The sequence below is a fragment of the Perna viridis genome, chromosome 7 (assembly GCF_037379345.1).
Source record: "Perna viridis isolate PV_CMFRI_1.1 ecotype Kerala chromosome 7, ASM3737934v1, whole genome shotgun sequence".
Classification (NCBI taxonomy): domain Eukaryota; kingdom Metazoa; phylum Mollusca; class Bivalvia; order Mytilida; family Mytilidae; genus Perna; species Perna viridis.
Window position 1 is genome coordinate 17,198,225 of NC_142451.1, and position 15,926 is coordinate 17,214,150.

Sequence of the window (15,926 nt, forward strand, 5' to 3'; positions counted from 1 at the left end):
CAGACAGCTGTCATTCCTTGTGTTGCAGATTAATCATACCATGGTTGGCACCGTCTCTGTAGATTACCGGCTGTATATTATACTGTATGTCATAAACAATATGACCCATTTCATGGTGTATTTTTACCAATTCACTCATAGTGATATCAGTACACATTTTTATCCTGTAAGGTTTGGAAAAATTGAGGTAAAATGCACCTATCAATTCTGATTACATGTTCAATGAAATTTGTCTAAACCAAAGCCCTTCCTGCAAAGCATATATTTGATCAATTTAGGCAGGTGTCTGGTTTAAAGAAGTTTACAGAGTGAAACTGATTTAAATGGTTATTAGAAACAGATGAAGTCTGGTTTAGACAGTTGTTTTTTTTATCCAGGTTTAACTTTACATTTATAAAATAGATATGTCTACATGTGTATCATTATTTTTTACATGGATATCTGAAAAGTACAAACAAACCAATAAAATTAATTTAAGGTAAAATCCACTATTCTACTAACTCACTTTATCATTAAACATCAAAGATGGTAATAATTGAAGATATATGTAATATAAAATCCTTGAAAAAGATGGACTCCCCTTGTTATTGATCAGGTTTGCCAGTTAGCTCCCATCGATTTGTTTACTACTATTATTACATAGTATTCAAGAATATAAATACTGTAAAAGTATTCATTTTCATGGCATGTTAATTTTCGCTATTTTCGTGATGGACAGAAAAGTGCAAAAATAAATACTAACAAAACTGATTTTTAACCCTATCTAATTTCTAACAACGAAAACTGATACCAGCAAATGTGTTCAGAATCTACAAAAACAAACAACCATAAAAATTAACAGGATTACAGTTCACTAAACTAACCTGAAGTCTTTACCATTGAGGAAATCCCAAGCAGATGCATGACATACTACATCTCTACCATCGGTAGGCCTCTCTAACATAGAGTTGTTCCAAAATAACTCTGGCATTGGTTTTAGTCCCAATGATACAAAGAAATCCTCAGCTGTTTTAAACATTTTGTTAACTGTATAGTTCTAAAAAGAGATATGTAAGTGGTAGTCTTATCCTATGATATTTCTGGCCCAATGTTCCTAACAAACTAAGCCTTGAGTGAGATAAAAATTGTACTGGACAGACAATTAATTCCAACAGATAATTCACATTTATTACTCAGAGTGACGAGAATCCGAGACAGATTTTAAAATCTTAAGATTGTTTTACCCAAAAAGTGGATTTTTCAAACGGCATTTTAAAGACTGACAAAACAAAAAACATAATTAATTCATAATCAAAATATATTTACATATGAGTAGAATTCAGAGAGGACAAATTTTACCATGAGCATACAAAGAAAAATTCACTAACCTACACAACAGGATCTTATATTGAAAACCAATTTATTTTCATAGATACATATTTTCATGTTTCAGCATTTCAACTCTTTTTCATGACTAACATGTACATTCTGTTTATAGCATCTCATTCATAAGAAAGGGACTTATTTCCAGCGATATTTTCATAACTTCTCTTGCTAACAAAAATAGCAAAAAAAATCTCTTGTGAAAGTAAGTTAGTTTACAGTCAACTATTGTAAATGTGATCATACTTGTTTCTTCAATGCTGGGGTAACATCTACTGAAGTCTTGTTTTTAAATGGTTGTATGATGTCAACAATATTTTCCCAGGATTGGGACCACATATTACCTAAAATAAGAAAAGTAGTTAATTTCTTCATAGAGTCAAAATTTTCACAATATCTTTTTTTAATTTACAAATCGGTCATTTTCTTAAAAATTTTCCTCACATTATACAACATATATTGTATTCACTCATTACACTTTTAGATATAAAGATTTCTTTTCTTTATTTTAACAAATATGGTTTTAAAATATGTTTATGTATAAATTTGTTGAAAGCAAATGGTGAAAATATCAAAAACTAGTTGTTCTATGGTCTGGCGCATTAAGCAAACAAAAAAGGGAAATTCAATCATGGAAAACGATGAAATTTTTCTGTACAAAAATTTTACATAAGTTAGTGAAGTAATTTTTAGGCTTTAAGACCTGAGGAAGGAATTGCTTATTCCCTACATTTGACCAAAGCTCACATCTATTTAGTACAGGAACAACATTCTAGAAAAACAACATGATATAGTTTTATCAACATTTTTATACGATTTGCTTCTTTTATGAAGAATGCAATGATAGACAAAATAGGGCTGAACACCAAAGCAGGAAATGTCTTAACAAAACTTTTCACATCTTTGAGGCCTTACCAAATAGATGGGCAGGGATATGTCCAGTAGAAGGGAACTTGTGATCCTTATACGCTTCCTGTAACTTTGTCCGTACATAGGTATGAAGTTCACCATACAAGGGCTGTAACTGTTCCAAAAGTTCAACAAGGTCTTCTTCAAATGTATCTGATTCATAGGATGATATCCAACTATCAGCTGTGTCTTTATATCCTACAATATATGTCAAGGAAAACAATTTTTAAAACAGGTCCCAGTGGTAACAGAGGTAAACTACATTTTAGGAAGTTTTTTGAAATATTAAATTGAGAAATCTAAGAAACAAACCGTATACACTTCATAAAGGCAGATCAAGACCTGTAAAGAGCTAATTAAAGGCTCGAACGAGCCTGCATCTCTCCACTGGCTTGATAAGCTTCTATTTTTTGTAAAAGCGGCCATGTTATTTTCATGGATAAAAAAAAACAATGACCATTCTGTGCAGGATACCCTAAGGAACAAGCATTCCAACTTCCATTGAATTCTGTCCAGTAAGTTGTGTCTTTTGGAAGTAACAACATTAAAAATAGCAAAAAAACAAATGTCCAAAAAGGACAACTACTCCAACATGGTTCAACAGATTTTCACAAAAATTTGACCACAGATAGATCTAATCATGCTGAACACTTTTCCTCTATGCCAGAATTTGCCAAAATCATCATCACTATATTTCAGCACAATTTTCTAAGTGTGTTGAATAAATAGAAATAACATTTTAGATGTACGACCATGTACCACCAGGGTTCCAAAGTTCAGTACATTTATTAAGTATCACAATAGGTATTGGTGGAACACCAAATTATCAACAGAACAAATATAAGTAAAATTCAAGCTTTTTTCCAAATTTTAGAAATACAAATAAAAATTTTCTAATTTCTGTCCTTGATCAAAACAACTTCTAAATTCTGAAGATAGTATTTATTGTACCCTAAGGAATCAATAATTAAAGGGCAAGGGTCATCTACAGAAAATGAAACCTTATTGGAAACTTTACAGCTACGTATATCAAATCCATTAACTTTAGGTACACGCACTAGTAGTACATGTATATAAATCACTTCCTAAAATAAATGTTTCCTTTTTAACATATCTGTGCATAATAATACTTGCTTCCACTTATTCTAGCTCCTTCATTTCTCAGTTCCACAAATTCAGCATACAAATCCTTCATCTTCTTTCCTGTGGCATCCCTCCAGCCTTTCCATGCTGCTGCCAGCTCGCCATAGTCTCGACTCTTGGCTAGCAGTGATGTAAGACCAGGTTCCATCTTAAGACACTTATGGTTGGTGATGTTACATACCTTCCCTGAGCTGTAGATTTTCTGAAGCTCTGCTTGAACATTGTTGAGCTGCAAGAAAAGAAGAACTGATTCTCCTTGCATGTGCATGCAAATGGTTACTCATGAAGTGGGAATATTTGCTGAAAAACAATTTAATCAGATACTTTTTACACAATACTGGTTAATGTATATGTTTGTGGAGAATTGTTTACAATGCCATTCAACACAAATTTTATTACATGTAATATGGGGATATGGACTAAACTATACCCTGTAAGAAGAGGAAACCTCTCCAGTAAACCATACCCTGTAAGAAGAAGCCTCTCCAGTAAACTATACCCTGTAAGAAGAGGAAGCCTCTCCAGTAAACTATACCCGGTAAGAAGAGGAAGCCTCTCCAGTAAACTATACCCTGTAAGAAGAAGCCTCTCCAGAACTTAATATTATGAACTCCCTCAATGTTAGGTTTTAATCACCTGTCCCAAGACAGAACTTGCTTCACGAATGCAGTTAACCCCCTTCACCCACCCATCCCCCCCAAAAAAAACCTTGTTGTTTAATGCTCCTATTTTTTGGTATTAGGTTTTTAAAAAACTTAGTTAACTTTCTATCAAAGAGCAGATAGGAGCTCATCATTAAATTTGATCCATTTCCTTTGTTGATGGCTACATTGTATAAAAATACAACATAGTTAACTTTACTTCTAAGGGCCAATAAGAGCCAACCATGAAGTGAGAGCCATAATTCTGTGTTGGTGGCTTTATAAGAACCCTCTGGTTGTTTTTTTTATTTGTATACAGTGTTCAGCTTCTTGATTGGTTGTTTTATTTGTATAAAATATAGTACTTCTTGATTGCTCGTCCAATGAAAATTCACACCCACATCCTTGCTTCACTATAAATGGACATTGATCCTGTGCATACTAAACACTCTACAACGTTGACGTACTCCCACATAGTTAGTGGGAAAACCCCACCGGGATCCACGAGGGGTCTGGGAGTAGGCCAGAGCATCAACAGAGCAGTCAAGCTGCTAGTAGGACATACTCTGACTGAGTTCTTCGGTCAGGTATTCAGAAGGCTGGGCTTTGCTACCTCCAACTACTAACAGACATGTACTAACAAGATCCCTGCAAGGGGCAGTCATACGAAATTCGCAAGGATAGTCAAGACCATATAAACCACAGATCAGCTTGCATACAAAATACCATGCTAAACACAAGAACTTTTTTCTTGTGGAAATTTTCACAGGTATATACAGTAAAGATATAATTCTAATATGCAGTGCTTCAAAGCTCTTTAGATCACAACCATGGTAAAAAAAGCGATAAATACAACCAACATTTCGTGCAACTCAGAGGCTGTGTCCATTCAAAAATAAAAGGAACAAGCCATTTATGTCACCATAAAACAACATGCTATTGCTAAGTGTAAAACAATACAAAATAAATGGCCAGGTCATGGTCAAGAAAAATGATAAAATGGAGTTTTCGTAATTCATTTCTTAAATAACTGTGGTTGCTCATTTTCATCGATTCTGTCAAGTGAACATTATCACAGTTTCAAAAAAATGCTTAGTGTTACACAAATGTATAGTTTTCAAATGAATTCCACAAGTACTACTTTGGGCACTTATTTGTCCACTGTGCAAATAGCAAAAATTGGTCCAGCCAGAAAATTAATACTTTTACAGTAATTTTTCTCCCATACCAAGTAACAAGTTATTTTTTACGACCTTCTGCAAAGAAGTCAGTTAATGTACTGTGTAGAAACTAAATAGTTACATAATCACTATAAAACCCAATCAATTTACTATATAGATGGCGATTTAAGCAGGGTGCAATTTTTTTTATTTTTTTTTTGCAGGAAAGTAAATTCCATGAAATACTGACTAAGGGCTTATATACATAAGTAAACTTTTCCTATACCCTTTCCCCCGTAAAATCCTGAAGTTTTACACTTGCCAAATGAACTACATAACAAGGTATTATTTTACTTTGGAATTACTTTGGAATTAAGAAAATGACAAAAAAACTAACCCTTACTAAGTGGGTTAGTCATGCTGGCATGGCAAAGGGGTAAGGTTAGCTGGATAACAAAAGGCAAGGAAAACATACTAACCCCCCTTACTTACGATGGCATGACTAACCCCCTTAGTAGTGTAAGTTCTATGATTAATTATTTCACTTATTTTCTTAAATCCAAAATAATTCAAAATTCAAATAGTACCTTGTTATATAAACAATGGTATATTCTAGTAATATAGTGAAGTTAACAAACAACAGGCAAATTTATTTTGTCCTAAAATTCAGTCACTTGTACACATGAACTTGTACTCACAACATCATATTTATTACCCAGTTCTGAATAACACCAGGGCATCTAATAATGCTAGGTAAATTCCATTATCAAAGATAATTCTGAGTAACTTCAATTAGTTTTTTCTGCTTACATCTTGTAATCTGGAAACCAACTAAGATGAACAGCAATTTACACTACATTTTTAAATTAAAAATAAATTTAATAAGCAGTTACATTCATATTTACAAAATTCATGAATAAAATCTGCTGACTTCAATGCTATTTCTCAGTTAGATAGTGGAGACTCCTTTGTACAAGGTTCACATCAAGTTAATGATCTAGGAGTCAACACAAAAATTGCAATCACTATTTTATCTTAAAGAATAAAACAAGATGTAAAGCTGGGAACAGCATAATTTTATAATATTTTTTTTCTGTATCCATGGTCTTCATTTCAAAAATATAACACTGCATTACATTGGTTTATTAAACTCCATTTAGTAATATTTTTTTAACAGTAGAATTTTAAGATAAATATTTAGTGACTTGATTACATCAAATTAAGTTACTTATTCTAAATGGAACACCTAACAGATGATACTTCAGATAGAAAATAACAGTTACAAGTTTTCAAAAAATTGAGATTATAATCTTCTCATTGTTGATTGTTTTGTTGAGTAGTACATTTTTTTTGTATTAGGCATTCCTTTGTGATATTCTTAAAGAATGGGCCAAGAACTGAGAAAAATATGTTTTTTAATCAAAGTAACTAATCAGATGGAAATATTGGTTCATTGTTGTGGATCCAGAAGTTCTGAAAACAGGGTGACCCACTCTGGTGATTTCCAGTCATTTTCTTAATAATAAACCCAAAATTTTAAAGTATATTGGGTTGAGACACTGCCTGTCAACGATTCAATGAATGTAAAGGAAATTTTTGTGCTGTCTTTTTTAAGTGATTTCAATTTGCTTTCACACAGCTTGACATAACTATGCAGACTTTTTATATCACACTAGACTTCTTACAATCAAGCTTCTGGAACAAAAATTTACGGTCGTCATGAACTCATGATTTGTTACGGTGTATCCATCTCCAAAATGAAAACTGATTCGTTCAACCTGTCACAGTTTTCCTTTCCTCTTCCGTCTACCTCGGAATTGAGTTTTTATGAGCAACTCGAAGGGTTTCCTAGAGAAGGAGTGGACGCTTTCCCTACTGGCTCACCAGCAGTTTATGCACCCAGTTTTTAGTGGAGTCCGAGTTGCTCATTTACTTTTGTTACTTTGTATGTATTATTTTAGCTATTTTATGCTTTTTGTTGTGTTTGTCTGTTTTCCATGTCTGGCCTTTGTCTTTGTACATTCTTTTGACTTCCACTAGAATATTGGTTCCCTTGATTACTCTTCAAATTTGCAACTGTTCCTCAAATTTGTATTATAATGTTCCTTTAAGAAAATATTGACAACAGTTTAATATTAATGTTACAGGTTTTACCTGGAAAATAGTGAAAATAAAACTGCCACGAAAATTTCATGTTTTAGTAATACAGTAGATACAATGTTACTATAATGTTTGTAAAACCAATCACTCTTTCACTATCAGACTGTTTCCAATGTCAGCTGTATAATACATCAATAGCAACTATCTTATCTAACAGTGAAATGATTTATCACAATTTAATTTCACTTGTAAGTAAGTGTTTATCATAAATTATTGATACAAGATCAAAACCTTGATATTGCCAATTAGAGAGAAGATATCTCTTTCAACAAACTGTCTATCAAATGGCAGAAAAAAAATATACATATACAAGACCGTTTTCATCAACATTGCAATGGCTACATAAAATATTTGTACAATACAGTTATAATTTATAATTTTTCAGATAACATCTGATGTAATTGGAGCATACTAGCACATAAAAAAAATAAGATGCAGAAAAAAGTTGGTATGTTACAAAAATATTTTGGGCACAGTGACAAAAATTCAAACGTGAATTTTTCTATCAAATAACTCACCCTGATAGTAAACATGGAAAGAGATACTAATGTTATTGAAATGTCCACAAGACACACACCATTCTAATAGGCAAAGGGGTACATGCAAACTGGAAAATTGAATTTACAATTTTTTCTACAACATAGTGAAAACTTAACAAGATACCACTTTTATAGAAATGTCCAAATTATATACCGACTACACCATTCTCTGACATGGGGTATATTCAACCTTGAAAATAAATAATTGATTGGTGATTAATTGGAGTTTAAATACCATTAGGAATGAAAACCATACTGCTTGTACTTTTACTAGATCTAAGCCAAAATTGTAATTTTACTCTTGGGCAATTGTTTTTCCATTACTACAGTTGTCTAAACGAAACCCAATATGAACCAGCAACCTATCTTAACAAATTCACTTCCACCTGTGTAAACCAAACACCCTATAAAGCAAGAGAATCCTTCAGTAAAAACAGGTACAGAACCAACAGATGGGTTCCTTGTTGTTAGTTAAAATGGACCCTCACAGAGTAATGTTTATGGTCATAACGAGTTCTGTGCCATAGGGCCGATCACTAGTCCAAAGTCCTACTCCTATGTTTATAATTATATGAGCCTTCGCCTATATGAACTTCCTTTTCCCAATTGATTGTTGTAAAATGTTTATGATTCGAACTGTTACGGTTTTTAAGATAGCAACTGAGCAGTTTTTTTACTTGTATCAGTTGCTAGAAATAAACTTTTGATCCCAATTTTTTTTATGGCAATTCTGTCCTATTTTGTCCTTTTTTACTCATTCAACAGGATCGATAGCCACATGTCTGGTCCTTTCTTATATGTGATGATCCCACAAAAAAACAATCTAATTAAAATTAGACCTACAATGTATCTATTGTTCATTCAGTCACTGCATGAAGAACTAATTTTAATTACTGGTAGGTTGACACAAAATATATATAGACATACTGATGGAATGACGAACGAACAAGGTGGTTCCAATATACATGTACCACACGCACATTGTGTAGGGGTTTAAAGTGATAAAATAAAATAAAAAAACTCATATGAATTCCTTTTATGTACATTATTTACTTCATACAAGTTTATATTTATAAAAGTTTATAAGTTTATATTGCTGCTCGGACATTAAACCCCAACCAACAACAACAATCATACAAGTTAATTAGAATATTAATTACACCATTACCTGTAAATTCTTTTGTAAAAAAAAACAATAAACAAGTACATGTACATGTAGGTCCTTTCATATCATTTGCTTTTTGTTTATTCATGTTTACATTTTTTGATTGATTTTTAAAGTTTAACTTAGCTGTGCTGTCAATATAAATTCACATTAAGGGAAAAGCAATTTTTTAAAAAATAGTAATTGGGGAAATAAGTACATAGTATTCATTCCACCCTCTGTATTACTCTTATTGAAGGCAGCATTATAATGTCATACAATCATTGCAAGACAAAAATTCATAGAGCATATTTATAAAACAAAAAACAAAAAAAAAACACTCTGGCACTCTCATTGTTTCCTGGAGTAAAAAGGTTAAACAGTACTATTTTTTAAGTATCTATCTCTTATGGCTTCATTCTTTTTTTCAAAAGATTCTTTTTTTAGAATCAAATTTATTAACATGATTTAAGCAATGTCAATTCAAAGACATATCTTTTCAAAAATAAAATTAATATAAATGAGATTTTTTATTTATTTAAATAAGTACCATACATTTGACCCTTGCTATACACCAACATGTGAAATTCAAATGCAAGATATAAATGTTTAAATGTATTTAACATAGATTTTATTTTTTGTTTGCTTAATGCTTCAAATGTCTTTGTAATAGTGTTTGTTATCTTGAACAGCATGTTAGAGAGCCCTGGTTTTATGAAAATTAATTCCCTATATCTACAAGATTCAAGTGATGCAAGAATTAATGCTGGTTCAAATTTTTCTTTTATCTGGGAGATGAATTTATTTTGACAGTTCTCAAACAGGGATATCAGGAATGATGGTCATTGTGAAAGTATGGGAGAACTTTGTGGAATGGACTTACAGATGTAGCTTGCAAAATTGACATCTAATTTTTAATGAAGTAAAGAATAATGAGTAATACAATAGTAAAGACAGAATCAGTAGAAAAGCTACAAATAATAGTCCTATTGTTAAGCCTAAATTTGAGATAATTCCAACAAACCAATTCAACAAGTTCTTCCTACATTTTAGTGTATTCAACTTGACCATTTTTTTCTTGTTAACAAGGTTATACATTTGTATTCTTTATCAATTATAAGTAGAATACAGCAGTTACATTTTGTAACTTTAATACGTGCACATGTACATGTAAATAATGGACAACTTGGATTCTATAAAATTCTAGACTTACATAAACACTTGAGAGGAGATGCTCTGACTTGCCATGTCAAAACTGGCAACAACAAGACTAGAACAACACCATCAAGGTCATATCATGTTATTGTAAAACTTTGAATGGTTGAAGAGATATCTAAATGACTCCCATAGAATAAATAAAAGTTTCTAGACAAATATTTGCCACATGTGACAATAAAGCAATATTCTCCCAAGTCACTGTTGTATTTCACTTTCCACTGTTTAAGATTTCATCAATGTCCACATCGTAATTATTTAAGAGAACATGAATATTTGTCTAAAAATTTGGTTTACTTTGGCTGTAAATTTTAAAATATGATATTGATTACTTACTACCAGACAGAATGAGAATACCAGGGAGCTGAGTATTTTTTTTGTTCTTTTTTCTGGGCTCATACATATATACATGTACCAGTATTACATTAGACAACATATAACCAAAAGTACAGGTATCATTAATTATTAATATGGTATAGGCATGTCCATTGCCTATAGAAGCAAGCACTACGAGGTTCAACTTTCTTGAATTTTAATTTATAATCTTACAAGCAGCTCAAGCTTTCAGTGCGTCTGATTATGTACTAATTCTGGAAAGTCACTAATGGATGGCGGGAATATTTTACACATAACCTGTGACGTAAACAAATGCACATCAAATTGACGCAACTGACACTTTGTAAAAGTTTCAACTATGATTGCCTTTCCTACAAGTATCTTTGAAAAGTTATGTTTTGGATAATACAATCGGACCTTAACTTTTCAAAGGCAGGTTGGGTTCTTGAACAGGATGTGGAACAGTAGAGAATTTGAAATGTGTGTACAAAATGTAAGTACAATGGAACTTTTCCTGAACTTTTCCATGACTATATTTTATGAAGCAGGAATAAGATGCTCTCAAAGAGCCTGAATCACTCACCTGACAAACCATACCTTATCAACAAAGAAATAAAGGTATCATGCTTTGTTACCACGTTTGACCAAATAATTGCTGAAAAAGAGCATATATTGATGAATACTGTAAGTTCAACTGAGTATCTAAGTACTGTAAAATGTCAGAATGCCTCCAAATTGTTTTTAGAACCTCTGGAAAAAATTTGAGCAATGGTCTCCCTATGCCCTGTTATCCCACCTGGCACCAGATCTAGAGGGAGGCATAAGCTTGCTATATTTTTGCTGAGAAAGAACATAAAATGAAGTTAAACATGGCTAAGGTCTCACTAACCACTTCCAGTCAAATGGCCACCCCTCCTATGTAGTACCAAAAAACACACTGAACCTAGACATATGCATTGTAAGTGCATTATTTGTGTGTATTATGATTAAAAGTAGTCAAAATAAAGCTGAGAATGTGTACTTCAAAATCATATATGTAATTAACTACAAAAGTGTATGAATATTGTTTACATGTGTGAGTAATTTGCCTCCATGCTGTCAGTTAGCAGAACAGGTAAAAATGTGGATTTTCAGTATTATTTATTCAAGTAAATTTTGTGAAAAATTTCTAAAATCATTGTACCATTAGCATAATGATTTTGGAAGCCTTACTTTCCAAGCTTCACAACAGTATGCAACTTTAAGATATCATTTGTCCTGGGAATTCACTGTGAGACTTTGAAAATTACTTTTTTAACGTGTAAAGTAATGGAAACGTTAGAAGTGGTTAGTGAGACCTAAATAACATTTTCATCACCATTTAACTCAGGAAACCATACTATATGAACCAAATATCATTGAAATCAAAGCAAGTAAAACAACTGGCTGAAAAAAGGCAGCCATTTTGAAAATGGCAGTTCAGAAGAATTTTCATTATCACCATTCAACTTAGAATGCTGCCTAAAGAAACCAAAAATCATTGGAATCCAAGCAACTGGTGAAAAAGGCTTCAAAATGACAGCCATTTTGAAAATGGCTGCTTAAAAAAAAATTCAATACTGCAAGTCAACTCAGAATATCATGATTATCTTATGAGTAACTTTCATTTTCATTATTCTTCTATAGTTGAGGAAAATATAGCTAAAAAAGCATTTTGACCAGATGCTTTATTTTTAATAACGGCAGCAATGTTTTTTCAACCACAGAAAAATTCAGTTTGTGCAGGATACTTTAGGGAACAATTATGCCAACTTTCATTAAATTTTGTTGCTTGGTTTCAGAGAAGAATATTTTCAAAGTTGTACACATAAAAAAAAACAACAAAATATATGTTGAAAGGGCCATAACTCCTATATCAGGCGGCAATTCATTTTGAAAATATTTTAAAATATTAAAAGTTGTACACATGAGAAATGACAACAAAATCTGTTTCAAGGGCCATAACTCCTACATCAGGTGACTAATCATTTTGAATTTTTTTGCAGAGGTCCATCTTCTGATGGTTAGCAATAATACCCTCTGTCAGAATTTTGATAAATTCAACTGTTTTTGAGTTATATGCAAAAAACTGTATTTTGCCCCGTATGTTCTATTTTAAGTAATGACAGCCATGTTTTTCAACTGATAAAGTATTTTAAATGTTCAGTTTGTGCAGAATACCCTAGCTAAGAAACAATTATGCTAACTTTCATTAAATTTTGTGGTTTCAGAGAAAAAAATTTTAAAAGTTATACACGTAAGAAATGACAAAAAAAATCTGTTTCAAGGGCCATAACTCCTACATCAGGTGACTAATTATTTTGAATTTTTTGGCATAGGTCCATCTTCTGATGGTCAGCAATAATACCCTCTGTCAGAATTTTGATAAATTCAACTGTTTTTGAGTTATTTGCAAAAAAACTGTATTTTGACCCCTATGTTCTACATGTATTTTTAGTTACAGCAGCCATGTTTTTCAGCATTAAAAAAATTCCAAACAATCAATTAGTTCAGGATACCCTAAAAAAACAACCATGCCAAGTTTCAAATGCTCTATTTTTAGTAATGGCAGCCATATTTTTCGACAGACCATAAATCCCCACATCAGTTCTATGCTGGATACCCCAAGGAACATTCATACCAAGTTTGGTTCCAACTGGTCAAGCAGTATCAGAGGAAAAGTTTTTGAAAAATTGTTAACGATGACAGATGACAGAGATGACGACAGACACCAAGTGATGGCAATAGCTCACATGGCCTTCAGCCAGGTGAGCTAAAAAGAGAAAGCAATGTATTGAAAACGTGTACATTTCCAATACTAAAAATTAACACTAATATATTTCCATTACTGATCTCAATTAGTGTCAATTTTCATGTACATACACTTTGCTGTTGAGCTCACTTTGTGCTAGCTATAATTAAAAACCTGCATAACAAAGATTTTGATCTCTCTTCCTTGAACTGTTTATTTATTGGATTTTAGCAGTAAATAATAATATATGACTGATTTGCTTTGAAAACAATTGTTGAAGTGAGATCCCTCCCTAAATCTAAAACAACTGTAATTCTATACTAGTTGGGCTGAATATTTATTAGTACCTTTCCACGAAATAGAAACGTTCCGGCAAGCAGAATCGGGAAAAATGTCATGCTCCTTACAGCAACGTCACAAAAATAATGTGCATAATTTGGTGAAGTAATTATTTGCCTTTGCTTCTGTATCATACCCTTAAGCCGCTTATGAACGGTCTTTTATAGTTTTGTTCACCATATCTCTTCTTTTTTTCCACTATTTGTCCTTGAGATCATACTGGAACAATCTTATTTCCCATTTTATTGACACTGTCATATTTTAAAGGAATTTGTTCACAGTAATTTAAAGGGAATATAGCAGCATTATATAATTTATAGCTCTAAACAGGCGCTGGTGACCACGATACTTTCAAATGTATTCCCTGCTCTGCATTAGAGTACATGTCGTTTCCCAATTATTATAGCCAATGCATGTACAGGGCCGGTACACAATATATTATTTTTTTCTTACCTGAGTATTATTCCAAAGAAATAAACCAGAATACTTCACTACAATGATTTATCTTCAATAAATGCATAAAAATGCATACACAAAAGTCGAAAACTATAATCCTGCAACATACCGCTACATTTGGGGACTAGTTTAGAACGGGGACAGTAATGACTAAGGATATACAGTTCGTACCACGATTGATTCGGTCCATTGATATTGTGAATTCTTCGAGAAAAATTCATCAGAAATCACGATTCCCGATTCGAAACAGCATATGTATTTATATTTCATTGATACCTATCGTTATCATACAAACCCTTTCTAACTTCTTTTCGCTTAAAGCGCTTGTTTCTAAATCTGTAATGAAGGAGAATTGTCTCTTCAAGTCTTCATCCGCAAACTCTGTCCAGTTAAACTTTTTCGATGCATTTTCAGCAGCTTCTTTTGTGAACTTCGATGATTCCAACGACGCTTGCACCTGGAATTGTGTAAATCAAGAATATGAAATGAAATTCGAACAATGTATTATCCTCTACATGTGTAGGTTCCTGTTAGCATGGAGCTTCCTGACCATCAGCATCTGCTTTAATAATAATTGTAATAGTGGTTGCTATTTGAAATATAGAGAATAGCAAAAATGGCTCTTATCGGACTATTTCCATTAAAAAAATATACGATAACAAAATTTGAAAATTTGAGAAAAATACGACATACACACCGCTCACATATTGTCATGAAAAAAAAATAAAATAACTAATGGCCTCGTATATTGTCTGAAGTCATTTCAATGCATGCTATTTTCTAGGCTAAATCTTACATCATCTGGTGACAGATGTGTGTGTTGTATCATAAGTCTGACAAGTTACATTATTAAGACATGGAGATTCAAGTGTATAAACCTACTTTTTTTACTGTTTTCTGTACATTAGTTTCATGTGCAACTCTTTCCCTGCAATCTTATCTATTGTGTAAACTGTAGGCTCTCTCGTGTTGCCCCTTGTGTGCCCTTTAATAATGGAATCGACATATCTGATAGTCAAATTTTCTAAAATATTTCCAATCAATGTTTTGCATTCGCTAAAACATACATGTTTGTACTCACCGATAAATTTTGGTTATAATCCGTTATATTTGTATTCCAGTTCCAAGACGCCACTGATTCCTTATGGTAAGTTTCCGAAGCTTTGCTGTCGTATTCTTTTAACCAGATCCTTGCTGCGTTTTCGACTGAAGTCGAAATATCGGCCACTCCATCAGCAGGAGCAGTCGAACAAAGCAGAAAATATTTTGTTAAAAGTAACGGAATAATAAATTGGAACATTTCGATGCTCCAGTATATAAAATATATGGAATGTAGATAGTTTTTCTCGAAACTCGAATCGAATCTGAAAATTCTGGTTTATTGTCTTAATTTTACATCCTACTTTGTCGATAGGAATAACATTACAGCAAAGGTTGCATTAGCAATAATTAAACTACGAAAAACTAACTCAGTTTCACATGATAGCACATGAACATCCAACTTTTTTTTTACAAATGTCACTTTTTTTCTCCTTAAAATATATTTTACAACCCCTAAAAGTATTTAAAACAATTCTTAGAAGCTTTTAAACCGCAACGTTCAGCTTTTCTCCAGATTTTCTGCACAGAATGATAAGTTTATGAAACAGACCACCTTCTGAACGTACTTAGATAACTATCCTAGTAACCAGTGATAAGATTTTTCTATTTCATTCATATGTTATTTACAGGGCTTTGTAATCCCTATTCATT

At 32.4% G+C, this 15,926-nt stretch overlaps 1 protein-coding gene across 2 annotated transcripts in view; it reads right to left on the reverse strand.

Annotated features, from left to right (window-relative positions):
* The window catches only part of LOC148611576 (uncharacterized), a 65,902-nt gene extending 50,084 nt beyond the window's left edge, over positions 1 to 15,818 (reverse strand). The window contains exons 1-6 of one of the 2 annotated variants that reach the window (XM_088592259.1): positions 15,256 to 15,818; positions 14,470 to 14,631; positions 3,406 to 3,643; positions 2,278 to 2,469; positions 1,609 to 1,706; positions 864 to 1,036 (exon numbers count right to left, since the gene is read on the reverse strand). In XM_088592259.1, the coding sequence (XP_088448385.1) occupies positions 864 to 1,036; positions 1,609 to 1,706; positions 2,278 to 2,469; positions 3,406 to 3,643; positions 14,470 to 14,631; positions 15,256 to 15,474 (1,082 nt within the window). In that variant the 5' untranslated portion in view covers positions 15,475 to 15,818. Of the gene's footprint in view, positions 1 to 863; positions 1,037 to 1,608; positions 1,707 to 2,277; positions 2,470 to 3,405; positions 3,644 to 14,171; positions 14,316 to 14,469; positions 14,632 to 15,255 lie in introns of those variants that run through there. The other variant, XM_088592260.1, reaches the window with a different exon arrangement.
* Between the last annotated feature and the right edge of the window lie 108 nt (positions 15,819 to 15,926).